At 42.0% G+C, this 27768-nt stretch overlaps 1 protein-coding gene and 1 non-coding gene across 2 annotated transcripts in view; both read left to right on the top strand.

Annotated features, from left to right (window-relative positions):
- The window catches only part of Prep (prolyl endopeptidase), a 113674-nt gene that overhangs the window by 13672 nt on the left and 72234 nt on the right, over positions 1-27768 (top strand). The window contains exons 3-6 of the mRNA XM_003466028.5: positions 11210-11343; positions 12587-12717; positions 15373-15582; positions 19273-19394. Coding sequence (XP_003466076.1) covers positions 11210-11343; positions 12587-12717; positions 15373-15582; positions 19273-19394 — 597 coding nt within the window. The remainder of the gene's footprint in view (positions 1-11209; positions 11344-12586; positions 12718-15372; positions 15583-19272; positions 19395-27768) is intronic.
- On the top strand, positions 6827-6991 carry LOC111755702 (U1 spliceosomal RNA). Its single transcript, XR_002790250.1, has one exon. It is a non-coding gene; the product is annotated as a U1 spliceosomal RNA (small nuclear RNA).

The following is a 27768-nucleotide window of genomic DNA, read 5'->3' as shown; positions in this document are numbered from 1 at the left end:
GAACCCAGCCTGTGAAGTTGGCCTGTGAAGACACCTCCCATCCATTCATTGCGATATATTGTCACATATTGTCTGAACCTCTAGGATGTTTTAGGTCTCCGGTAGCTCATTAACTCCTGTGGGAATGTTTAGCTGCCTTCCAGTTTGTAAGCACACTTCTCATAAACCCAAACTGGAAATACAGATCTAGGGAAATACATACAAATCCTTTTTAATGTGTGGATGGGGTAATTGTCAAAAGGATGAGGAAATTGCTTAGGCCAAGTCAACTCATCTCTTCTAAGCATTTTCCTTTCTCTTTTTTCTTGTTTTATGTAACAGGATTTCTGATAAGCAGCGGAAACTGATTCTTTCCAAGTTAGGCAAAAGGAATTTATGACACATGTATAAGGGGTTCCTGGGATGGCCAGGCATGGAAAAGGCAGGATCCAGAACCTCGGAGGACCTGAGGCTGGAATTCCCACTTGTCACCAGCACTGCTAATGGCGTTAGTGATTTCCAGTTATTCAGGCCTCTGTCCCTGTTCATGTGAGCCCTGTACCCCTGGAGGGCTCCTGATGGACTAAGCTTCAGACATTTGCTCACCCCTGTGCTGCACTTGTGCAGTCAGAGAAAAGACTGAGTGGAATCACCAAGGACTCTCTTTGGAGCTACAGTAGCCGGACAGCCATGTGGATTTTGTGTCCCACTTAAAAGGGAGGGAGAGTGGATGCTGGCTGCTCCAAAGTCCACAGGGCGATTAATGTCATTCTCTCCTTTCTCCTCATGTACTTCAGTAACTGCCATTCCCTCCTTCCATCGTCCGTCCTCAGTTTACCTTGTGACCCCTCCACCAAGTGTTAGGTTAACTGATAGAGGTGAGCAGCCATAAAACGGGATAAATGTGGTGTATGCCAACATGGAATTTACATGATACACAAAAGATTGCAAATGGCCAAACCATCTCACTGTGTTGTGTCAGACATCAGTGCCCAGAGGAGGCTGAGCTACATCCTAAGAAAAGCCTGGAACTCCTGCCCCATTTTTTTACTGTGGAGGCAAACTCGATGTTAGAAAATCAGATCTTAAACCAGTGAAGAAATGCTTTGTACTTACATACATTTGTAACACTGATTTTTCCTTGCAGGGGAAATTTCTCAGCTTTGGCTTCAATTATGCAGAGTTTTTCTTTGAGAAATGCTGACATCCGATGAGGTACCTTTGGGAGAACAGACACTTAGCATGCATGACACCCTGAGTTCAGTCTTCAGCACCAAAAGAAAACTAACAACTGAAAAGCAAAGATATCTCTGATTTCTTACAGTTGTTTGTGCTTCAAAAAATATTTTGTTTACCTTTAGTTGATTAAAATCCTATATTCTGTGCTGTTCTGCCATGTCCATGGGGAAAGAGCTCAGTCAGAAGCCACTTGGGACACCTTAATAGGGCACAAATCCCCACCCCCTACTGCTGGAGCCTCTGATTTCAATAGAAATATCTATTCCTGCCCCAGATAGTTCTTTCGATCCGAGAGTCTGGGAAAACTGCCATGCTTGGATGTGATGAGAGAGTGATAATAATACCTTTGATTTATATAGGTCCCGATTTCAAGGAGCTAAATAGGGCCGGTTGCCTCACTGTTATTTATAGCGTCTTTGTACATGAGAGCGAGCGTGTTTGCAGTTCTAGTGTTTCTCATTGGAGGAAACCAAATCATGTGTCACAATGAAGACGCCTGGAACTCTTCTAGGTGCACAGACCACTGGATCAGTGATTCTCAAGGGCTCCACTTCGGCTTCCACAGAGTCTCGGACCTTTCTCTGGTCTCCTCCATGCTGACTCCTCGCCGGGTCGGGCGTGCCTTCCTACACACCCACAGCGTCACTCAGTGGCTTCCCAATTTGTCTCCCTTCTCCTAAACTTTTCTTTCTATGCAGTTCCCTCTAGCAACTCATGAGAGCCCTTAGAGATCTGAAACCTGCTTTATGTTCCTAGGAAGGTGCTGATGTAATAAGTGAGCAACTTAAGAGAAAAAGAAATATTTTGAATTCTAGCTTCACAGTTTTACTAGGATTTTGGTCATGTTTTCAGGTCCTGTGAACTTCAGTTTTCTGACTTATATTTTAGGGAAAACCACCTTCTGTAGTTTGATGAAAATTAGATGATAGTGACAGACCCACGGTAAGTGCTTAGTAAATGCTGTACTTAACCCTGAGCAGTTTAGCATTGAGACCGTGTGCTTCTTGATAATTTTAAACACTTAACCTTTAGAGAAGTCTGGGACTAGTTTTTTTATTGAAGTTAATTCTTGGGCTCTTTTTTACTTGTTTTATTTATGATTATCACTCTGTTCAGATTCTCTTTCTTTTGGGGCCATGTTTGATCATTTGTGTTTTTTACAAAATTATGTATTTTGTTGACATTTTAAAATTTACTAGCATGAGCTGGGGATTTAGCTCAGTGGCATAAGCGCCTGCCTGTCAAGCGCGAGGTCATGAGTTCGATCCCTGGTGCCAAAAAAAAGTAATAATAATAAAATAAAAACAATTTACTAGCATGGAGCTATGTATAAATAGTAATCGCTTACAATAGCTTACTCTCCATTTGTAGTTAAGTCTCTGTCATTTCTCATTTTTTAAGTACCTGTAACTTCTCTTAGGACTTTAACCAAATGTATATTTCTTTTCTTTTCCTTTCTTTCTAGCAGATCTGACTATGGTGGCACATGTCAGTAATCCCAGATATTTAGAAGGCTGAGTCAGGAAACCACGTTTGAGGCCAGCCTGGGCAAGTTTGCAAGACTTTGTCTCCAGATAAAAATTTAAAAGGCTGAGACACAGCTTGATGGTAGAGCACAAGACCCTCTATTGAACCTCAGCATCACCAAAAAATAAAACAGCAGTTTTTTGACTCATAAGTCATGCTTTGAAATTTTGCTAGTTTGTTTCTTATAACTTTTCTATTTTTAAAATCTTTTCATTTAGACACATAGTTAATGTCACTGTTCTTCCTTGGTGATAAACCTCTTTAGTGTAGACATTTTCAGGCTTCCCCAGCCAGCTCTCGGGCAGACTTTGGGTTCGCTTCTCAACCCAGCATCCCTTCGATCATCCAGCTGAGCTCACCATGCTTAGTGAACCAAGCCTCGTTGGAGAGCTGTGTTAGGAGGACTGTTGGTTAGCAGTGCCTGAAACCCAGCTCAAGCTCGATTGTATTTGAGGAAGAGCCGTGTCACTGGCATCTTCTGCATCTGGGGTGTCTGCGTATTTCTGCACAGCCTGATCCAGGAGTGCGCATGGTATTTTTCCTCCTTCTTCTTCTCTTAGGTCCTCTGTTTTCCTTGACCATGTTATTTTCCAGCCACCTCCCCTGAGTGGCAGAGAAAGACGGGTCTTGTATCTGTAGGTGTCACACAGACTTAAGCTCTGCTTCCTCTGCCATTGTTCATCTGTCCCCAAACAAACCCTCCGATCGCTTAGCTTGGCTTCGTGGCTGCTTTGTTGACTACTGCCTGTAGAGAAGAATGTATGGAAAAAAACCAGCTGGTAAAAATGAACAGGATTTACTTATAAGAAGAGCGTGAAGTGAGGTAGCCTAGTGAGAATACAAATAATGATGTCCACAATGTCTGCTGGATGGAGGTGCTGGCCGCAGGGCCCCGCTGTCCACCAAGCATGCACAGAGTCAGATGCTGAGGTCTGATGGAGAGAGTGTAGACCTCAGGCTCTCTGAAGGCATTAGTGTTCACGTTCAGACCCAGTCTATTTATCTAAGTATAGAGCGCCTCACTTGGCCAGGTGTTCCTCATTTAGCACAGTGTGATCCCGGTCCATGTGTATGGCATATCCAGACGTGTGTATCCTCAGACACACCCAGACTATTCCTTGTGCACTCCCGAATTCAGTACTGTAGCAGGAGACCAGGCTATGCAAACAAGGCTTAGACTGGGTTACTTCTGCTGCATGCATGCCCTGCTGGCCCTGGGTCTGGCCCTGGGATGCAGTGATTTCCAGAAGAGCTCACATACCTCTCTCTTCCTCCGTCTGTGGGGTTTCTCAAAGACCCCAAAAGGAAACATACTTCTTTTGGTCACATTCTGTGAATTTTAATGTGTAATGCTCTTCTCTCTTTTATTTTCCAAATATTCTTATTGTACTTTGGATTCCCTCATTGATAAAATAATCGTTCAAGAAAACATGTATTTAATTTCTTCAGCATCAGTTAGTTTTGGGTTTGAGATCCAAATGATTGCTTCCCTCACAAGGTTTCCAGTCAGTAGAGTGTTGGCTAAAGAACCAGGGATGAATACCTTCCTGCCAGCTTGCACCACCCATGATACATGTGTGCTGTCCCCGTGGGTGGCATGGGACAGCCATGCTCATACGAGCCTGTCGTGAATGTGTTAAAATTTTATCTTTGAATGGGCTTCTTAGTATATTGAGAATAAAACTTGATTGTGAGGTCCAAATGAGGGTTTCTGCTTCCTCTCCCTTGAGGGACAGTAACTAGCCCCAGTGAGGAAGTTTGTTAATTTACACTCCGGAGGCAGACGGGGTGGAAAGAGACTGACTGGGCTTCTAGAAGGCCCTTGTTGGCCTGTTGAATATGCATGACGAGAAGCTAAGGGTTACAGTGCTCAAGCTCTTACCTGAGAGTGGCTGGTCCTAAAGAGAAGGGACAGCCTGCTTCGGGTTTGTACTGTTCAGCAAACGACTCCCGTGGACTTGGGGCTCTCGCTGATTGAATTAGGTGTTTCTCCCCCTAGGGAGTAGTGCCGTAGGACATTCTTGAGCCCAGGAAGAAAAAGGCACTTCAGTTCTTTCAAGTTCATGGCACTGTGGTCCCAAAGGTCCTGCTCAGTTTAAGTGGGGTTTGTGTTCTGTAAGGCTGAGGTACTGCTGATTTTTGTTAGTGTCCCACGAATGCTGGAGCACAAAGACGCTCTCCTTTGCCAAGTCTTTGCATACCTCGGGAAGGACATTGTTCTAGCAGTCTGTGGTCTCAGTATCTAGATGTGTTTGCTGAAGAGCAATTGCACCTCATTCTCTGTCTGGCATGCAGCATTTCCAGCTTTCTGGGTGACCGCCTGGTTTCCCTCAGCCTCTGCTGGAAGCTGTGTCACCTTCAGACTTTTTTATGGCGGTGTCCCTGCCCTTGGAGAGGCGCTTATGGTTTCTGCTTAAGGGACTCAGGTGTGCTGCCCCTCACCCTGTTAGGGGCCAGGCCTGGCATTAACTGTGTTCCCCAGAAGCCTCTGATAGTTGCTTTCACGAGGTCCAGTGTATGTTATAGTTGGTCCTGGATACCTCAGGGGGTTGATTCCAGGACCCCCTCACAGATACCAAAGCCTAGTGGTACTCAAGTCTCATAAAATGTTGTTGTATTTGCATATAACTGCTTCCTCCTAAATCATCTCTAGATTACTTATAAAAACCTACTACTATGCTGTGGTAATTGTTGTCATACTGTATTCCTTGAGGAATGATGACAGGAAACAAAGTCTGTACACACTCAATGAAGGTGCAGTGTTTTTTTTAAAGTATTTTTGATCCATGGCTGGTTGAATCTTGGTGAGCATCTGGAGAGCTGGTTACTGGCCACATGGGTTTCCATATTTATGTTCCCTTGCTGACCACTGACCAGATCAAAGGAGGGCTCAGAGAATATAGATCACGCTTGCATCACTCTGCCAGCTCCAGCTCACTCTCCTGTTCCTTGTGGAAAGGAAACTGGCCTCTGGCCTCCTGGGGCATCAACATTTCTCCCACTTCTTTGGGCTGTGGGGAGGAGGGAGTATTGGTGGTGTGCTCAGCATGAGGAAGTTTGGAGAAGTTGCTTTATCTTTACAAGAAAGCACAGTAACATTTAAAGTTCCATTTTGCAGTGCCTGGTATAGGCAGTGTGTGAAGCAGAGACTCCTCAATGTTTGTGAGGTGTTGGTAGCAGCACCCACAGTTTTTGTTGGCACATAGAAGGTGACAGGTAGGGCTGGGGATTTAGTCAGCGCACAAGCTCCTTCCTGGCAAGCACAAGGTCATGAGTTCCATCCCGGTACCAGAAAGAAAGAAAGAGGCAGGATATTCCTGCAGAGCAGGTCTTGGTCTGCAGGTCACTGCCACCTGCCGAGCTGCCCACCCTGCCCTCCCTCCCTGGGAGCAGTTTTCCCCTCTCCTTGTTCTCTCATCTTTATCTTCACCCTGAATTCTTCATCCTTCTCATTGTACTGTAATGTTTTGGATAGATGTTTAGCTAATGATTTGACCATCATACTTATACATTTATGTAAGAATTATATGTGTTTTTTAGTGAACTGTATTTTTTATTTATAGTTTCATTTCAAAAGGCAATTTGAATGTGTATATTCGTATTTAGAACAATCAAATGATCCTACATCAATGTACATTTTTTAATTGGCAAGTAAAATATTTTTGTTTATAGTATACAACATGAGTTTTTGATTTATAAATCCATCATGGAATAGCTATATCAAGATATGTGCCACATGCATTACCTCATATACTTACTTTTGTGGTAACATTTAAAATCTACTCTAAGCCATTTTCAAGTGTACAGTCTTCTGTAGCCACATGAAGTGCAGTAGATGTCTTGAACTTACAGCTGCAGTCTGAAATTTTGTGTCTTTTGACCAGTATTGCTCAAATAACTCCACCCTCCAGCCCTGGTTACCCACTCTTTTTTGCTTCATTTTTATGGCTTTAACTCTTAGATTTCACATGGAAAGGAGATCACGAGGTATTTGTTTTTCTGTGCCTGCTAATCTCTGACTTCAGTATTTTATATATTGCAACACAGTGCATGTGAGGACAATTTGAAAACATTCTTTCTTCTACTTACCTGGCAGGGGAGATACCATGATTATGAAGGTGGTTTTCCTGGGGCGAGGCTTATCCAGTTGCACTCTAGATGTGCTGATCCCTGTGATTTCCCCAGACGTGGCAAACTGGACTGCATCATTTGTGTTAGTGGGGGACTGTGTTTGTGCTTTCCCTTGGGGGAGGAAGCATTCTTTCTGGAAGCAGGAGAGGTAGAGGTATTACAGAAAGCTGAGTTAGTACAAATATCATAGGCAAACAGACGGCTAGACCCTCAAAAGAGTCAGTGCAGAGTATGGGAACACATTATGACTCTGGCTGGAGGCCATCCCTTGAAGGCCAAGCCTCAAGATAAAGACGAAATGACCAGGCCTACCTGTTTCCCGAAGGGATAAGCAATAAACTGTAATTGGTATCAGCTGCTCCTAAAACGTCTGTATAGACATAAGTCACCCAGATTGGCGACTAGGACCTCCTGACTTGTCTTTTCCAAAGAAAAGTCCTTGTTCTTTCCATGTACACTTCCTATGTGACCTGCTTCCCCATTGGATCAGTTTACCTAAGCGGCTGTACTTGTAATCTTATTGGTTGATCATAGTTTTGTTCCATGTTGTACCCACCTCATGAAATCTAAACGTTGATGTCCCTTAGAACCTCAGCTGCATGTATCATTAGTGAGTTTTATTTTGATAAATCCTGGGTTCTATTTGCTAAAACTCTTTGAGGCACAAAGCACTTAAATTCTCCTGACTGTTTTGTGTCACCGTGTAATTCTTCTGGGTTGCCCCATTTCTTGATCCTTACCCTTATTCTTTATTTCTCCAAAATTTATTCTCATTTTTAGACCAGTTAGAACTGTCACTCATATGTGTTTTCTGGTTAAAGTATTAGAAACAGTAGAGACTCTGTGGAGCCTGAAATCTAGGAAAGCCTCTTTTTTTTTGTTTTTTGTTTTTTGTTTTTTATCTGTACGGGGGATCGAACTCATGACCTGCCTACTTGCAAGGCAGGTACTTGTGCTGCTGAGCTAAATTCCCAGCCCCAAAAAAGCCTCTTTCCAGAACACTTGCCACTACTTTCATGAAAAAGATTTACCCAAGTTATGAAGATACACGTAATGAAAGAACTTCAGACTTCTTAAGATTTTGAGCATTGTTTGGTTTTACATTTAAATATTTGATTTGGAAGAGTATGATTTCTAAGTATTTCTACAAATACTTGACTAACATGGGTGGAGGGTTGGCAAATTTAGATACACTAATCTTAAAATTACTTAATAGCATTATTATGCCTGGTATAAGAGTTTTATTAACTTTTTTTTTCTTAACGAGAAAAGCCAATGTGTCTTTAGGGCAAAATAGATTCTGTCTGTGATATAATCACAACTCAGAGACATACTAAAAGGCAATGCAAACTAGAGGAATTGTTGAAGAATAAAATTCTTCCTTCCCAAGCAAATGGACTGAGCAATCTGTTGTACATCCTCCTTGTACTTAAACCCACCAGGCCCACCCCAAATGCAAATGGATATTAAGGTTCGTTTCTCAGCAGGTGCCCCAGTAGGTGGGGAAGGACCAGTGAAGACCCTCAGCCTGCTGGGGTCTCAGTGTGGAGACCCTGCTTAGGGTTCAGAGTGAAGTAGCCATCAGAACTATAACCCGGGGAGCACGCGCCTCGTTTCTTGCTTTGCACCTCAGTTTGTGATTGTTCCAGCCTTTCCTCTGGGCCTTGTCTCCTGCCTGGGCCACTGCCTGGGACTCAGTATCGGGCCCTCCTGTTTCTGCTTTTCTCCTTCTCAATCTGTTCCCTACTCCAAGCAGGACAGTCTTTTTAGAGGATAAACCAGAGTATCCAGTTTTCTCCTTCCCCAGTCCTGCTTCTTTGTAGTTCAATGTAAGACTGAAGCTTCCTCTGTGCCCACCACGTCCGGGCCCTCCGGGCTCCGCCAGTGCCACGCTCTGGCCCGTTCCAGCCTCACTGACTTCCTTGCCCTTCCTCCTGTCTGCCAATCGCCTCCCCTGCGCCTGCTGTGTCTTTACCTGGAACACTCTGCTACCCTGTTTGGTTCCCCCTTTTGTAATCAGACCTCAACGCAAGTCTGTCCTCCTGCTTGAGTAAGTCCTCGTCCAAAATCTGCAGCCAGTGTCTGGTTTGTAAGTTTTCTAAACCATTGTGGATGTGTTCTGTTGTAAACCTACAACAAAGATAGCTAGGCGGGATCAAATTGGCGCGAAGGTTCTCAGCATTCACACTTGGTCTGGTTGGTACTTGTCTCATGACGAGCTGCCTGGTAGCTGAGTTCAGGAGCCAGCACCAGTCCTCGGGTGGTGATTGGCGTAGAATCACTGCTCTGCGCATTACCTTGCTCCGAGGCCTCAGAACTCGCCCCTCTCTGCAACCTCTGTCTCGTTTTCTTGTCCCCCTAGTAAAATGTGAGCTCCTTTAGAGTGGGGATTTTGTCCTGGGCTCATCCCTCGTCCCTCCACCGGCCACGATCAGTGCTAATCCATGCTAACTTCTTGGTAAAGCCGTGTGGATACTCCAGCTCCCTGATGTTCTTGCTCTGTCCAGTCTGCGGTTGCCCTGCCTTTACGCTTGGGTCTGAGCTCTGTCCATGTCCAGTGCTGCTCACTGCCGTCACACCTAGTGCCAGGCAGTTCCAGCCTCAGTGATGCTCTGCATGACCTTGACCAGTTGGCTGCGCACCTGTGCTTCCTTCTTTCTCTCTGGGAAGTAGGAGTGGCTAAAAGTGGGGTCATAAACTTCCTCCCTAAGTGAGGGTGTGCTCTTGGACACGCATTTTATAAGCTCCAGATTGCTGCTGCTCTGTGGCTTCTCAGATGTGCGTCGATTTTGTAACTAAAAGCAAAAGCCAGTTTCTTCCCTCTGCTCTTTTTAGTGAGGTGAACTGAGATTGCCATACTTTTTCTATCCAGGGCCCTACAGTAAATGTTTTAGACAGTGCAGTCCATGTAGTAGGTCTCTGTTGGCTTCCCTACCCCGTGCCCCAAACTCTTCCAGCTCCTTAAAAATAAAAACCATTCTTAGCTTGAGGATCTTAAGAATCCCAGTCAGTTTGAGGTCTGTTGATCCCTAATGGTGGACAGTTAGGAAATGTGTTTCTGAGAGACTCTATAAACTTTATTTTTAGCAAGAAGTCTGACCCTTCCCAGGCTTATTTCTCTTGAATTAGTCCTTGCAGAAATGTTGCTAATCAGTATATTCATGGGTCACATTCTTTCTCCTGCCAAGTACATTGTAAACGTGAGTGAGTTTTGAAACAGCTTCTCTCTGCACAAAATTATGGTTCTCCAGAGCTGGGTTAGTGGCTTGTGGGGGAAACCCAAAGCATATTTGTCTACTTCAAAGACTACCTTGAGACTGGATGGACCTGAAGAGCTTTGTGGTCCACCTGAAGTGGACTCGATAATAATGCATCTTTGTCTGCTGTCTAAAGTATATTATGTTTGTAATTATTTCTTGAAGTTCCCCATAATGATTTATTTGTCCTTTTGTAGACATCCAGTGAACCTTTTATTGCAGCTAATATAGTTAGCTTTGTTTCATCTTTTACCAGCAACCACACCTGAGGTCAAGTTTTTACTCATAATTAGGTACGATGAATCTCATGGACAAGCAGCCCCTTTCCGGCCAACATCTGACCTCTTGCAGCCCATCTCTTGCCCTTCATATAAACCATTGTTTTCGATATTCATAATGTCACTCATTTCTTTTTTCTGTAATATTGTTTATCTGGAAATTTTAAGTCACATGGAGTTGATGTGGGGTAGATCTTCTTAAGTAAAAAGAGTTCTCAGTGAAATTCCACCCAGGTATCTCTAATTTTATCTCAGTTACTCTGCCTCTTGTTGAGTAAGAAGCCTGGAACCCTGGTGTGGTTTAATATAGATTATTAACAGCCAGCGACCCAGGCTGCAGTGTCCTGTGCTGGTTGGTAGCCAGGCCTGCCCTCCTCAGCTGTAAGACTTAGAGCAACTTTTTATACATTTGAATCCAAAATTATCTGTAAAGTTGAAATAACCTTCTCCAGGGGATGAATGTGGGATTTCAATGAATTAATACTTGGCTCTGCGAACATTAGTTAATGCCATGTAAGGGTTAGTTGTTATGGAGGGAAGAAAATGTGCACTTTTTTTTTGTTTGTTTGTTTGCTTGCAGGGCAAGCGCTTATGCCGCTGAGCTAAATCCCCAGCCCCTGTTTTGTTTTTTTGTACCAGGAACTGAACTCACAACCTTGTACTTGCTAGGCAGGCACTGTACCACTGAGCTATGTCCCCAGCTAAAAAATGTGCTCTTGATACTGTACTGATGGGTAGCATTCCACATGGGAAAATGTATATTTGACTTGCTTTGTCCATCTTGATTTTTTTCTACAGGCTTTTGTGGAGGCCCAGAACAAGATTACTGTGCCATTTCTTGAGCAGTGCCCCATCAGAGGCTTATACAAGGAGAGGATGACCGAACTGTACGACTATCCCAAGTACAGTTGCCACTTCAAGAAAGGACAGCGGTATGTGGCACTGCTTTCCTGTAATCTCCTGTTCACTCTCCAGCTGAGCGCTTTCTTAAATTGCAAAACACCAAGTTCTAGATAACTGAGCAGCTTGTGAAATTACTGCACTATAAAAAGAATTCATTTCGGTGTTTAAATACAAGAATGTTGTTGTATGAAGTGTTATCCAAATTCTTAATGGTTAAGGAATTTATTAGAGAGGTGTGCTGTGAAGAAATCTAGATTGCAGGAGGCCATCGTTGTCCTATGGCAAGCTGTTGGGAAGAGGATGATTCGTAAGCAGCAGTGGAGATTTGTTTGAGTCTAATATTATCTTTGGCTTCTACTACTTGCAAACATTGGATTATATATATATTTTTTTCATCCAAGAATGATGACATGGGCCAGAACGTAAGAGACTGGAATTCAGCCCTTTTGTTCCTGTCTCTTTAACACCCACTTAAGCATATTTTCCTGTTCTTTTTATAAATCTCTTTAGAACCACCAGCACAAACTTACTTTAGAATTTCTTAGGCTCTTGTCATATCCCCCCCCACTACCCCCTTGCACAGAGTAAGGCAGTTGAGTCTGTGTGCCACCCCCGCCTGCCACCTGTTTGTGAATAAAGTCTCACTAGAACACAGCCATGCTCACTGGTGTATGTAGTGGCCATCAGTGCTTTTGTAATGCCGTGTGGAGCTGAGTGTTGCAGCAGCAGACTCCATGATGCGCGATGTGCTCTGGAACCCACACTGCCTTGCCCTCTGTGGGACAAATCTGCCAACTTCATCCCCTAGCAGCCTGGGCCGGCAAGCAAACGGGAATTTCATTTTAGGAAAATCTGCTTGCTTCTTTATTAAAAAATGTTACCGGGGCTGGGGATTTAGCTCAGCGGCATAAGCACCTGCCTTGCAAGCGAGCGGTCCTGAGTTCGATCCCTGGTACCGATAAAAAAAAAAAAAAAATATGTTACCGCTTGAGCATCAGTTGTAATTTTACCAAATGAGCCTCTTGTCTCTTTTTAGCTAACATGCAGCATTATAGTAAATTACTTGCATACAGAAAGTAATTCAGGTGAGAAGCTGTAGGTACGGGGAATTGCCGAGATCTTTCACACTAGTCTTTATGTCCCTTTCATGGCCTGATTTCTATGGTACCATTCTACTTTTGTGATTTTGTTTTGAACTTTACTTAAATATGTTTGGTTTTAGTCCACAATGGAAAAAGCCATAGCTAAATAAAAAATATCTCTCTCCCACAGGTATTTTTATTTTTACAATACAGGTTTGCAGAACCAACGAGTATTATATGTGCAAGACTCCTTGGAGGGTGAGGCCAGAGTGTTCCTGGACCCCAACATCTTGTCTGATGATGGCACAGTAGCACTCCGAGGTGAGTGCTATCCACCAGGTTCTTAGGAGTCTCGAGGCCTCACTGTGGCTCTAAAGTTAGTGTAGTTGCTTTACTTTGAAATGCCACTTCGGGTTGAGACCGTATTGTAGAACAGATGCACATACAGTGTTAGGGAAGCTAAATTTGCACAATATATTTAGAACCGATGAATTTCACATTTGTCTTTCTCACTCTGAGAGCAAAAAGAGAATAATTCACACTGGACCTGGTTTAGGATCTTGAAGTATCATCCTGATTTCCTGTAACATCCCTGAGACCTATCTGTGATTGGAAAAAGTTAAATCCTCCTTTGTAAGAAATGTACAGCTGTGCCTGAGGGTGCATGCTTGTAATCCCAACACTCAGGAGTTAGAGGCAGTGAGTTTGAGGCAAGCCTGGGCTACATAGTGAGCTTAAGGCCAACTACATAGTGAGATCCTTAAAACAAAACAAAAGGAATGTAAGCTGCACGAAGAATGTTCAATGTTTTAACTATCAATATAAGCCAGAAAAAAATATTATCCAGTCTGTTTCCTTAGGGGACAGTGATCAGAATTTTAAAATCGAATTGACATTCAGTATGTTAGAACTGCAAGTAAAAAACCACAATGTTATAGAAATTGAGCAATTGATGTGCTGTCCCCTAAAGATATAGGTTTAAAAACAATAATTTTATCCGCAGTTGTACATCTCTTACATAACTGCCCCTAAGATAACCTCCATAGTCCACAGAGAGGGTGGCCCCAGGTTTGTACTCTAAGCAGAGTTCTGGGGTAAAGAAGTAGATTATTTTCCTATTCCTTGGTTTAATAGTAGCACACTTTTAAAAGTTACCTCTTAGCTAGGCATGGTGGGTGCATGTCTATAATCCCAGTACTCAGGAGGCTGAGGCAAAAAGATCGCTGTGGTTTGAGGTGAGCCCGGGCTACATAGTAAGACCTTATCTCATAAAAACCCAACCAAACAGTACACACATACATATATACAGTCTATTGATTAACATGGATGTTGCTATTGCAGTGGGCTCCCCCTTTGCCCTGCATGACTTCCTGTTTCTTGGATAAAGAACAGGCAAAGTTTGGTTCTCTGGAACTGAGAAATGGGCGCAGCGGTGTCCTTTGTGATTGGTGGGACGGGAGTGAGACCCCCTTTCTAGCGGGTCTGCACAGAGACCTTTATCCAGACCTCGACTCAGTCGTTCATTGTTCTTCTTTCTCCTCTTTCCGGAGAGGCTGAGAATGTAAATGATGATCCTTTATCAAATAGGTATTGGCAGTAAGATGCCAGCAACACTAAGGGCACAGAGTTTTAAATGAGTTTGATCAGCTGCTTCTGTTGTAGTTATATATCCTGGACAGGAATTCATACAGTTTTCACAAAGACCTACTTCGCAACCCATCCAGAAGGATTTCATTGTAACAGGCCTTAGCTCTTGCTTGATGATACATTCCAGTGACTTCTTTATAGGAGGCTGTGTGCAAATTAGACATGAGAGCTGGCCTCAGAGAGTTGCTAAATTCTCTGAGAGTGGCATTATAGGGAATTTAAACAAAATTCAGATACTGTTGTTAGTATGTCGTTTTCTAAAATTTTAGTGTTTCATTTAAATTTTTCCTGAAGTTTTTCTAATTATATAAAGACAATCCAAGTATTGCAGTGCTATCTATGTACAATAAAAGATGACTTATCTTTTTATCTTCCATTAGTTTTCAGACTGTTCTTTTGCATTTACATAAAATATCAACCTGGTTATTATGTAGGACAAAGGATTCATAAGTGGGTTTTATGAAATTGTAAACTCGTTGCCTACTAATTGAAATTCCCATAAAACAGTTTAAAGCTTCTGATGTTTGGATTTCTTTACAGTTTTCCATCTCCACTAAAGTTTAGAAAACTTTGTAAGAGGAGATCTCTGCAGTTGGAATCTCTAGTAGGTGTGGTTTCAAATGCTGTACGTACTTCATAGTTACAAAGTCAACATATTTGTCAAAAAACATTCCATAGTGATGAGAACATTCGGTCAGGGCCCTAAAGAACTTTTCAAGTCCTGACAGTCTGTTGACTGTTGATTCCTTCACTTTGGGAATGTGAGTACTGTACCTTCCCTGCAAACCCTCATGCTTTACTTACCTGGATCGGTGGTGTGGACATTAATCCCGGAGTGCCTGCACTGCTCTGAAAATGAGGTTGTAAAGAGGGACTTCAAATGGTTTGGAGTCTATCCCCAAAATGACTCAATAGCTACAATGTAATGCTATTATGTCCTATGTGTCAGAATTAAGTTTTTACTCTAGAAGTGTTTTCCTTTCCTCTCATCCCTTTTAGAGTATAAATAAAATAAGCAAAAAGTCCCAGATGCACTCTGTTTTTAACCGAGTTATAAAAATTTCAAAATGGAAGCCTAATCCAGTGCTTCACTTTACTAATAAACAAACTAAGACGTAGAGAAGGTAGGGCTTTGTCCACTGCTCTGGGGTCATGCCTGTGAGAGCTGGGCTGAGCCCCAGAGTTGCTCACTACAAGTTTCCTGTTTCTTCTGTTGCCACCTTCTGCGTCTGTGTTGTCAAAGAAGTTTGTCAGACAGTGTCAGAAACTTGAGCAAGGCTAGGAACTAAGTCCCGTGTTCCCCACTTGACAGTCTCTGCTGTTCCACAGGTTATGCATTCAGTGAAGATGGTGAGTATTTTGCCTATGGGCTGAGTGCCAGTGGCTCAGACTGGGTGACGATCAAATTCATGAAAGTCGATGGTGCCAAAGAGCTTCCTGATGTGCTTGAAAGAGTCAAGTTTAGCTGCATGGCCTGGACCCATGACGGGAAGGGAATGTTCTACAACTCATACCCCCAGCAGGACGGGAAGAGTGATGGTACGTGGAGACCTCAGGGAAGCACCGTTTCACCAACAGAGGGGTGACTGCTCACATCTGGCAATGAAACTAAACTCTAAGAGCCAGCTGATCTAGGGCCATGTTTCCTCAGAGAGCTTGGCTGTGTAACAAACCTCACTGAAACGGAGTGGCTTAGAACAATAGCCTTTGGCTTCTTTCTGCATATGAGTGTGGGGGTTAGCCGGGCGGTGCTGCTGGGCTAATCTGAAGTCTGCTTTGTCTATGGCCTGTTGCCCGATGGTTAGTTGATTTTGGCTGGCCTCCTTGATGATCCTGGGTCCTCAGCTAAGCAGACTGGGCTGTCTCAACTCTCAGCGCTGTAATCTCTCATTTGTTCACATAGCAATTCAGCAGGATCCCAAGAGGGAGAGCTGGAAGGCACAGGCACACACCTTCACCTGCAAATCACAGGGCCAGTCCCTCTTGAGTGGATAGGAAGACAGATTCAGCAGTCGGGGCCAGTACTGCAGACTTATAGTCCTTCATAAGTTTCTATCTCCTTTATGTCTGCCAAGGGGATCTTGGAAAAGATGAATTTTTACAAAGAAAACTAACCTATCAGATGAGGCTGAGTAATTATAAAATGTTCCTACTGCTGCAATCATGCCTCTTGCTTTGATCAGGAGTTCCGTGTCATCCTTTGCTCGCATTTATCTTGACTTTTCTCCTTGTTACTTCCTGGACACACCTTTGTTGTCACCTCTTCTGCTGCACAGAGGTCCTATTGTGTTCACATGGTTCCTTCTTTTTTTCCTCCTTCACCCTTAATCTCCCAGACAGGCAGGGCTGGGGTACCCGTATTGTGCAGGTACACGCCGTCAGCAGCATCGCGCTATTTCTGCACCGTCTACTTACACTACCCCACGTATCCACGTGGTGCACAGCAGTTTCTGGTAACTCAGGTGGTCTTAGGTGTCGTTTTTGTGATCTCAGTTACACCTTAGCGCAGATGTGGGTGCTCAGACACTGGAGGACTTGGGGCTGGCGAGAAGTGACTGCTCTCGGGCTTTCTGCTGTGGCTTGCTGTATCTTTGTCATCTTAGAGATGCGTGCTTGCTTCTCTGTTCCCCCCGCCCCCCGGTAGAGCTGGAAATAAGGCTGTAATAGTCTTTATTTTTTTTGGCTGAATTCAGCTTTGCTGCCTTTTTCATTAGGCTACAGAAAGACCTTTATCTTAACTCATCAATGAACTGCAAGAGGAGCTCAGAGTAGGCTTTTTATTCAAGGATGTTGCTTGAAGGAAGACATGTGCACTCTGCACACTGAATTAGCTGCCTGTGTTCAGAGTGCCCTACAGTTAAGAAATGTTAATTATTTCTAAGTTCTGGGAGACAGAAAAAAGAAAGAACAAATGGCCAATTTTTTAGACATGACGTTATTAAGTTAACTTGTGAAAAGCATGGAAGTTATTAATTGTCCTTCACTGTCATGGCTAGAATGATAATGATTAGTAATGGTGATTGATTTCAGCAAGCCAGCATCTTCTCAGTTGTAATTTTGTCACCCTCTTTTTAAGACGACCTCAGCAGCCTCAGACCTAACTGGGGACTGTACAGCTGAAGCTCAGCATTCGTGTTGTGTGTTTGCTAGCAGTGTCCCCAGAAGACTATGAGTATCTCTTTAGCACCACAAAGGTGTGTTGTGTGTTGTGTTGTTGCCGTAGTAGAGTTCGAACCCGGGACCTTCTCACTGAACTGTGGGTCTCACTAAGTCACAGCTGCCCAGGTGAAGCCCAGAAGACTTGGAATCTTTCTGCTTCAGGCTCTGAGAGTGCTAGGATTGTGTCTGTGTGCCTAGCTACAGTATTTTCACATTATCGTTTTAGCTTTTTTTTCCTTTCATTGCCCTGACGGCTTTGTTCCCATTTTGGTGTTCTGCATTTTATGGATTTAGCCAAATGTTTAATAGCGTATGTCAGCACATAGTATCACATATTTTCAGTGCCCGAGGAAATTCGCTGTCCATTCGTCCTTGCTTCTCCCAGCCCTTGGCAATCAATGACAATTTTTTTTTTACTGTCTCTTCAGTTTTGCCTTTTCTCGTTATGTCTAGCGTGTAACCTCTTCAGATTAATTCTCTTTCCTCACAGCTCGTTTCTCCTTTAGTGCTGAATACTAGTCTGCTATCTGAAGGTGCCTTTTATCTTTCACCTACTGCAGGGCATTTTGGTTGCTTTTAAGTTTTGACAATTGAGCATATTGCTATTTTTAAAAGTTTGTGAATTTTTTGTGTGAATATACATTTTCAGTTCCTTTGGGTAAGTACTAAGGAGTACAATTGTTGCATTGTATGGTAAGACTATGTTTACTTTTGTAAGAAATTTCCAAAACTGTATTCCAAATCGCTTGACCGTTTGGCATTCTCACCAGCAAGGCACGTGGGTGCCACGTCCTCAGCAGCAGTTGATGTAATGTTCTGAATTGGGGTCATTCTAATAGATGTGTAATAGTTTAGTTCCCTGCATATCTAAAATGTTATTGCCCAGTCTAACATCATTAAGATTATCTCCTGTGTCATTGTCCAGGGATTTATAGTTCATGTAGATCTCTTATTGTAGTTTGTTTCCCTGAACACATGGTGTGGAGCATGTCTTGGTGCGCTTTTTTGCATTCAACACATTTTCTTTGGTGTAATATCTGTTAACCTCGTGCTTAATCAGGTCATTTTCTTATTTTTCAGTCATACAAGTTCTTTGTATGTTTTGGACAACTGTCCTCTGTCAGCTGTGTAGTTAACAAATGTATTTCCTAGCATGTGGCTTCCTTGTCATTCTGCTGATTGGGTATCTTGCCAAGCGTAAGTTTTTAATTTGAATGAAGTGTAGTTTATCAGTTGTTAATTTATGGGTTGTGCCTTTGTTGTTACATCTAGATTTTCTCCTACGTTATCTTTTAGGGATTTCGTAGTCTCTTACGTTTAGGTCCATGTTCCATGTTGAGTTAATTTTTGTGAAGGATGTGAAGTCTGTGTCTAGATCCATATTGTATGGGTGTCCATTTGTGAGAGCACCACTTGTTGAAAAATTTTTGTTTACTCTGTTATATTTTCTTTGTTCCTTTTTTAAAGATCAGTTGATTAAGTTTATGTGGGGCTGCTCCTGGACACTCATTTCTGTTCCATGAATCAATTTGTTTATTCTTTGACCCCATCACACTGTGTTGATTACTGTAGTGTTGCAGTAATTCTTGAAGTCAGGTAGTGTTATTGTGCTGGCTTTGTTCTTCAGGATTTGATAGCTACTGTGGGTCTTTGGCTTCTCCATGTAAACTTAAAATAACTTACTGAGATTTTGGTTGGAATTTTGCATTAACTCTCAAAAATCAAGTTGGGAACGACTGGTGTCTTGATAGTGTTGAGTCTCCCTATATATAAACATGAACTATCTATTGAGTTGGGGGTTTTTTTAGCATAATTGTGTAGTTTTTCTTCCATAGGTCTTACACCTATTTTATTAGATTTATACCCCAAGTCTTTTATGAGGTGCTAATACTGTCATTTTAAATTCAAATCCTTGTTTCTAGTGTATAGGAAAGCAGTTGACTTCTGTCTGTTAATCTTGTATTCTGCAACTACATACCTTTTAGTGTTTTTAGCATTGTACATTTTAGGTAGAACAGAATTTCTTAAAATTGCCAACTGCGTATCATTGTGCATTTTTAATTTGTTTAGGTACAGAAACATCAACCAACCTCCACCAAAAGCTCTGCTACCATGTCTTGGGGACTGATCAGTCAGAAGATATTTTGTGTGCTGAGTTTCCTGATGAACCTAAGTGGATGGGTGGAGCCGAGGTATTGTACAACTGAAATTTTGCTCTCAAAAATCATGTCTCACATATATGTGTATGTGTGTGTGTGTATATATATAGATATAGATATAGATATATAGATATATATATATATATATTCTTGTTATGTAATTGTCTTCATAGCTAGAAGAAAGCTTATAAGTGAATATTCATTTTTCAAAGAAAGTAGTATTCAAATTGATTCTTAGTAATAACAAAGGCAAAAAACTTTTTAACTGAAATTTCTACACAAAAATAACGAAAAGTAATACATGGTTGTGGAAAAAATACAAAGTAGACAAGACTCTAAAAGTAAAAGTGAACATTTCAAAACTTAGAATCCATCTCAAGATAGGCAGAGCAGCCTTCTAGAATATTCCTTTGTGCACAGAAGTGAGGATATGTGACTGTGTGAGTCTCTTCATTTGTGTCCAGCTGTGCTCTTTTCATGCATACCGTTCACTTGTGTTCATATTAAAATAAGCATCATTTAGACATTTCCCCATCTTACATGTACTTGTACATTCCTTGGGCGATAACCTCACGTTTCCTGGCTCCACTTCAGTGATTTGTCTGAAGTTACTGGCTCCAGTTTTTATTCTGTATCTTGAGAATCTGCTACCAGAAGTTCTTGGAGTAAGAAATTGACTCTTGTTTATTTCTGTGTGCTGAACACTATTTGTTAATAGAGAAAGACTTGTAATATGGACAGGATATTATTTCATTTTTAGTAGGAGTAAAGAATCCACCATAAACTGTAGCTTAGTGAGGTATTTACCTCTTCTGTGAAGGACAAGCAGGAACTTTGGTAGGAAAAGAGTTAAAATTCTCATTTTGGGGAGAATAAAATGTCTTGTTCATTGAGAAACAGCAGCAATCAATGACACCCACATGCACTGATGCCCTCTATTCCTAGTTGTCCTTTTCTGTCTTTATTTTGTTTCACCAGACCAAAGGCCCACACATTACTTCCCTCACGCTAAACCTGTCCTTTCGCTTATCTTTGTAAAGAAAGTTTTATTGGAGCCCAGCCACACTCGGTGGAGTTGAGCAGTAGCCACAAAATACCTCTGATGCCAGAGCCGAAGATGTTTACTGTCTGGACCACCATAGAAAAAGCTCCCCAGATAATAGTGGAATATATTAAAAAGGAATTTATAGAACTGCATACTTTAGTTCTTTAAAATGCACTTTTTTTCATGTCTTCCTCCACCTCCTCACCAGCCTTTCTTGTATAATTATTTTTCTCACACATTGGGTTTTCGCAGCATTTCTGTTTTCTAGGATCTGGGTTGTTTCTACTGTTTTCTTCTAGCTGTTTCTTGTGTCTAAGCTTTCTGCTTACTACAGATTATAGGAATATATATTTTAACTTTTATCTCTGTGCAGAAACAATTAGGGAGAGAAATATGCTACCGGAAAAATTAAAACATTGAGTTCCTGTGTATCTCTTTTTCCCACTTTTGAGAAAGGTGATAATGGCCAAAACTTTAAAAATAGTGTATTTTAATAACCAGATTTTATTTCTTCATAAAATCAAAGCTACAGTGTCCTGGAGAAAATTTTAACTTCAAACCTACCAATTTCATTGCATATTTTAATGAGGTTTAAGTTATTTTGTTGATAGAATAAACGTGAATATTATAAATCAGTGCTGGAATATCAGTAGTATATAAGTCTAAAAAGAAAACAGCTTAACACATACAACTCTCCTGAGAATTCGTCACTTAAAAACAGCTGGTTTTATGTGGACTTTTAAAAAACTTTTTAAAAATTTGTTGTATATGTAACATAAAATTTACTGTTGTTAAGTGGCCAAATTCATGATACTAAGTACATTCACAGTCATTACAGCTGTCTCCCAGAGAGCTTTTTCACCTGGTGAAAGGGAAACAGGTCCCCACACACTACCCCCTGGTGACCACCTTTCTGTCTCTTTGTATTTGATTGTTTATAGCCTTCTATGACTGGCTTATTTCACTTAGCAGGATGTCCTCAAGGTTCACTGATGTTCTGACGTGTGTCAGAATGTCCTTCCTCTTTTAGACTGAACAATAGTCCATTGTATGTACCACGTTTTTAAAATCTGTTCCTCCAGGGATACCTGACTGCCTTTCTCTGGTAGGATTGTAATGCTGCTAAGAGCGGCTAATGTTTAGAAATAGGAGACTTGTCATATATACATTTAACTCATCTACGGTCAGTTGTACTAGCTAGACACATGAAAAGCAGGTTTAAGTAATTCAGGTGCTCTTTCTACCATTCACATGTATGTATATCTTCATAACTTGTAATATAATCTTGATTACAACTTTGAAAAGAAAGTGATCGCTTCGTGCATAGATAAGGTGAAACACATTCTGGATAATAATACATAAATCCATGGCTGGAGCTACTTGCGACCAAACAGGTACCATGCACCTTGTTTTTCTGATCAGAAGAAAAAGCGGTAATCCCAAAATAGCAGTGATAACTAAAGATTGACAGTAAGCAAAAGTAGCATTTGTTGCAGCACAGAAGTAATGAAGTTGAAATAAATAATTAAACAAATGCACATACAGAATGAGTCCAAGGAGCTTTTGGTTGGACCAGGGTTTTCATTAAGGTTTTATGTGGAGGAAGTTTATAAGAAGACTAACAGGATGGTAACCATTAGTAGCTATGTTTCGTAAACTCAAAAGTCGGCAGAGACAGTCTTCCCTTAAGTCATATTCCAGCTGCTTGGGTGGCCTTGCTACGACTGTGTCAGCCCACCAGGGGCTCGAGTTGGTGCGGTGCGTCTGGCTGGCTGCTCAGTGCACCTGCCTTCTTGTCCTGCCATGAGATCATTCTGAGCAAAGAGGACCATCTAGCTAAATAGGGAAGCACTCAGTCCTTGAAATACGAGTCCCATATTCCTGCAGCAGGAAAGCTTTCAAGAAGCTTTGAGCCCATCTTGAACTGCTTATTCATTTCTAGGTCTTTTACTGTAGAAGGTATAAATTATGAAAAAAAACACTGAAGCTAGAGTTTTTTGTGTGCTTTGTGAGCATCTGCTAACGCTGAGCAGCTGTAGACCTGGCTGGACCTGGAGCACCGCTGGCTGGGACACTGATTAGCAGTCCTGACATTCTCGGGACAGGTACGAAGCAGCTTCCTAACAGCTGTTACTTGGTGCCCTGAATCTTCGAGAATGCAGCAGTCCTCTTTATGACTGTGAACCAAAGGCATGTGCTGCGGGTGTTGCTCTGATATTTAAAGTACTTGCTTGAGGATCTTCGTGTATCTTTTGCATACATTTAACTATATCTGTGAATGAAGAGCTGGTGAGACAGAAGTCAGGAGATCTTTATTTTGGACCCCTCTGTCTCTAGCCTTGGGCAGGTTCGTTCGGTCCAGGTGCCTTTCCTTTGTTTCCTTTGGGCCTTTTTCCACTCTGAAAGCCTGTGGGGGTGGATTAAGCAAGTGGATCATGAGCCAAAGCAGGCTTGCTGACGGGGAACTCAGCTGCTGGGTGCAGGAGCGGCAGGCGTGGAGTGCAGGCTTGGGGTGTGTGACTGGTGACATGCTGTGGCTGAGCGGAACCGGCAGTGCGGGATCTCGTCTTCTTGCTTCATCCTTCTGCCCTTCGTGCCGCAGTCCAAGTTTGGCAAGTGCTCCCTTTGTGTCTGTCCTACTCCAGCACCATGGCTCATCTTCCCTGCTTCACAGATGCCTCCTGTACCTCCTTCCTGCATGAACAGGTCTTTCCTGCCTCGAGCAGAGAGAAGGCAACAAGTGCCAACCAATCAGCAAGTCACATTTGTTTCTCTGCCCTTGGCTTCAGTCATGCCTGTCCGTGACATCACATCTTTCTGGGATGCCTGCCTTCTTCCCAGCAGTAACTCAAGCTTTCTGGACGCTTGTGGGTAATAGAATTATTAAAGATCCATTGCAGTCCAAAATACAATCTCTCTCTCATTTACAGGCTGCCTCTCTTCCCCCCAGCTCTGGAGAGCCAGCAGGTGAGGTGGCACCCTGTGTCCCTTTCCTTGCTCATCCAGCCTGGTTTAGCTTCTTCTGTAGCCATACACAGAAAGAGAGTTAGAGACGGGGACAGAAGTTTTGCTCCTCTGGAGTGGCACATTGGTCCCTCTTGAATCCTCACAATTATAACGTGTGTCCAGGAGGCAGTTCCTTTCAAAGCATCCTCTGTGGTACGATGCCTTCAGTTCTGGATTGTGGGAGGATAGAAATTGTCATTTTAGGAAATTGCGTTGGACACCACACCCCAAATCTATATTAAAATCAATTGGGAATCTGACATGTTGAGACGTTTTTCCCAGCAGAGGGTGCTCTAGAATGCAAATTGTAGAAGTACGGGCAGCCACTTCAGGATGGATGGAGAAAACACTTAGCATCTGTGTGATTTTAAAACTGAATCCTACACCAAAGACCTAATTTTGTTAGACTGTAACAAAACCAGTCCTAAATCTTAACATTTATTATATATTTTCATAAGCCATTTTTCTGATAGTTGTGATTCCTAGTAACTAAAAAATGCCCAAGTGTATACATAATTATTTGTAGTATGCATATATTAACATCCCTGGACGCTTCAGTTATAGAAAGCACTTCATGAATGTTGTCTGTGTTTCTCTGCTTCTCTTTCTTGAGACCATGCAAGGTCTGACCACACAGCATGCCACAGTCTGGAGAAGCCCGGGCTATTTCTGAGGAACTTTACCTTCTCTGCCCCTGACTAGGTGTTTTTGAGTTTGAGCACTAACTGTCCATCAGTGACTTTCTTAGTTATCGCACTGATTCCCTAAGTATCCAGCACACCCCTGCCCGGGGCCCACCATGGTCTTCCCTTTCGTTGGCACTGCCCTATGCGATGGCGTCATGACGCTGATGCGTCTCTGGAACATCTCCACAGTGTGCTTGGGAAGGCGGCAGAAAAGCCAGGAAGCCAAGCTAGAGACCTGCTTGACTGAGCAGCTGTGTTTATGGTGTAGGTTGAGTATCCCTCATCCACAATGCTTGGGACCAGAAGTGTTTCAGATTTTGGAGTTTATTTTTCAGATTTTGTAGTATTTGCATATGTTTAATAAGCTTCCTTGGAAATGGGACCCAAGTCTAAACACAAAGTTCATATGCAACTTCATAGCCTGAATACTGCACAATATTTTTTGTGTGCCTGTGCTTTTATAATCATACATATTCAAATGAGGTGAGGCACAGAATTTTACTATTGTAGATCACATTAGTATTTAAAAAATAGGATTTTCAATTTTTGGATTAATGATGCTCAACCTGTAGTAATGGTAAATTTTCCAGTTGATCACTTAAATCCTCTGGACCATGTTACTGCTCAGTAAGGGAGCAATGAAAACAGACAGGTCCTTGAATAACCACGCTTATCTGCCAGAACGATGAGATAGAGGAGAAATGTGATCTGCTGTATCTTACTAAGATTTACCTTATTTCTCTTATTTTGAAAGAGTTTTCTTTTTATTGCCTATCAAGCAACAAATCATATGATACGGATTTCTTTTTTTCCTCATTGCTATTCATCACTCCGTACTAGAAAAGCTGGCTGATTTTATTTAATGACTGCCTGCGATAAATGTTTAAGTTAATATATCCTCGTGTGTATGCAGCTGCTTCTGCACTTCTGTGGCAGACACTTTCTCTTACTGCAGATCCATAAATGAATCTTACCTGTGAAAAGATACCATGGTAGGCAATTAGTTTAACTTTTAAAGTATTTTTTAAATTGTTAGGAACGTAATATTAGAGGGATGTTGTTATGATTCATGACTATTATGAAAGGAATCAAGAGTCTATAAAATAAATTGGATGAAGTTTCTTGCTCTGAGAGGAACACGATTAACTCTCAAAGCTATTAAAATCCTTTTTCACTCCTTTTGTTAATTTCCAGGACAATTTCAAGTGTCACTGCTTTTTAGCATATTTTAAAAATATGCAATTAGTTCTTTTATTGTAATATGCAAAAGAAAGTGCTTTCCCTGACTTGAAGAAGTACATATAGATTCAAATTATGAAAAAAACCTTTATTCATCTTTTTTAAGTAGAAAAAATTACGTATATTGAAGAAACTTCATATCCGTGGAGATTTAATTATTAACACAAGATCACATGACTCCAGAGTTCAGAGTTCCATTATAAAGCACTTTATGATAGCATGTCTGGTGAAAGTCCATATTTCTGTGTACATATTGGTTTGTATCCTGTTGTTTTGAAGAGTAATTAACTTTTAAATAAATGACTGGGAGCTTAAGATGTTAAATATTTTTCTGTTACCTCTTAACATGAGGTGCTTATTTAAGTCATTTGGAAAACCTAGTTATCTTTATCATCATATATATTGGGACTGAATTAAAGCCAAGTTAATCAGCTTTAAAAGTTTTATTATGCTAGTAATCAAGATAGTAACGACTGGTTTATTGTTTAAGATAAACAAAGGTCCCATTCTTCAGAGAAACTGCTATTACTGATAGATTAATAACTGCCCATTCATGCAGATTCATAATGTGTGTTACTGATATGTATCTATCAGTCATGTGACCTGAGGGTCCTGCTGGTGACCTCTTGTAAAATGTAGCATCTTGACCAAGGCACTGGTCTCATGAATCACCGTCAACATACCTGAGACATTAACTGAAGACATCAAAAAGATTTTTATAAAACCACTTATTTGATACTAGATTACCCTGATTGCTGCTTAGCTCTCTAAATGCTATGCTTTTTTCAGTTGAGGGGTTTGTAGGAGTATTCCTGCATGTGCTAAGTCATCTGAATGGTGTGTTAGGCCAGCACATGTGAACCTAACAGAGTATGAAACACATGCTCTGGTAGTTTGAGTGATGTTTATCAAAGGGTTTTTTAAAATAAGAACTGTGTCATTGTAACTGATTCTGCAGTTTGCACAATTTGCAATGAATTAATGTGACTTTCTTATTGAAAGTCTGAGTACAGTACCCACTCGATTTATGCTGTATTCTTGATAAGTGTAAATGAATATGGCTGTAGTTATTGACACTGTTTAAAGCAGAAACCACAACTCTGAAGACTTCTTGGTTAACGTAAAATACACCAAGGTAAGAAATCAACAGAAGTAGAAGACATACTTCTTTCCTGGTTCCTGTGACCACCCTACAGAAGAATTCTTGGTTACAGTTTCTAGATGGAGACATGAGAGGTTGGAAATTCAAGCTTAGCTGGTGTGCGCCTTGTTAGTGATAAAGTTGACATCTTGGTTCTCCATCTGTTGATTCTTGTTTGATTTCTAGATGATTCAGATCTCAGGCTGGGAGAAGGGTACCGCGGGGGCCTGCGGGGAGACTGGGTCGAAGAACTGTAGCTGTGGGCCTTGCTGGCTGCAAACTCTGAATTTTCAGGGTGTTGTTAATGCATGCGTGCTATCTTATGTCAGATGCCCTGGCGGTCAGTCTGTCCTAGAAATTCATGTGGCAGCAGCTTAATGGTAGTGCTCTCACAGCACCTGCTGTGCTGGGGAGTGCAGGTGACAGGTGCAGCTGGGATGCAGTCCTGAAGAGTCCTGCAGGAAGCTCGGGCTGAGAGTCCTTCAGCTTGACCTTCCTGGGGGAAGAAAAGGAGCCGGGCCTTCATGGTTCCACACTAACCTGGATGCTTGACCTCAGAGGACAAGTCCTGGAGGGCTGGAAACTGTCTGCAGGGTGGGAAGCTTTGGTCCAAAAGGGCTGAAGTGTCCAGTACACAGGCTGTGTGTCAGTGAGATGTACAGTTGAGAGTGTGTGCATGTAGCTTGAGTGTTAGACAGCTGACCGAGCCAAATGCCCAGAATAGCATAGATGTTGTAAGAATGGGAAATTTCAAGCAACTGCCTTTAGGAGCATTGTCCCTTTCCTTTAAGAGTCAGGGGCCATTCTTTCCCAGAAGCCTTCCCAGTGCTCCGTGTTCTTCCCAGCATCCTTCCCTGTTAGATAGATATTCCTCTCTGGTTGGAGAGAAGTCAAAGAAGTACTTTGTGCTTTCTGCTACTGATCTTCTACACTAAGGAGGATTCTTTGTGTCTGATTGTCTGTCTTTCTCACTTTCTCACAAACTCATAGTCTTGGCCTATCGATCTACCTATTGAAGAACGTAGTTCAGTAGCCATCACCAGGTAGACCCTTGATACATCAATGTTGATGACACAGTCAGCTCAGCTTTGACTCCCCGGAATAGTGGACAGCCCTGTGTGGCGGACGGTCTTTGTAGAAGAGATGGAAAACTATTAAAGCCACCTCCAGCCTCATCAACCCCGACAAAGGAATATACTTCAGTTATCAAAAGGCTTTTTGTCTTTGCACCTCTCTGTGCCATTTAACTCATTTAGCAACAGGACAGTGACAAATGGTATATCCAGGTAC

The sequence above is a fragment of the Cavia porcellus genome, unplaced genomic scaffold (assembly GCF_034190915.1).
Source record: "Cavia porcellus strain 051 isolate PalLab524CR breed Dunkin Hartley unplaced genomic scaffold, mCavPor4.1 scaffold_7, whole genome shotgun sequence".
Lineage (NCBI taxonomy): Eukaryota > Metazoa > Chordata > Mammalia > Rodentia > Caviidae > Cavia > Cavia porcellus.
The sequence above is the reverse complement of the archived record's forward strand: the minus strand, read 5'-3'. Positions and strand labels throughout refer to the sequence as shown.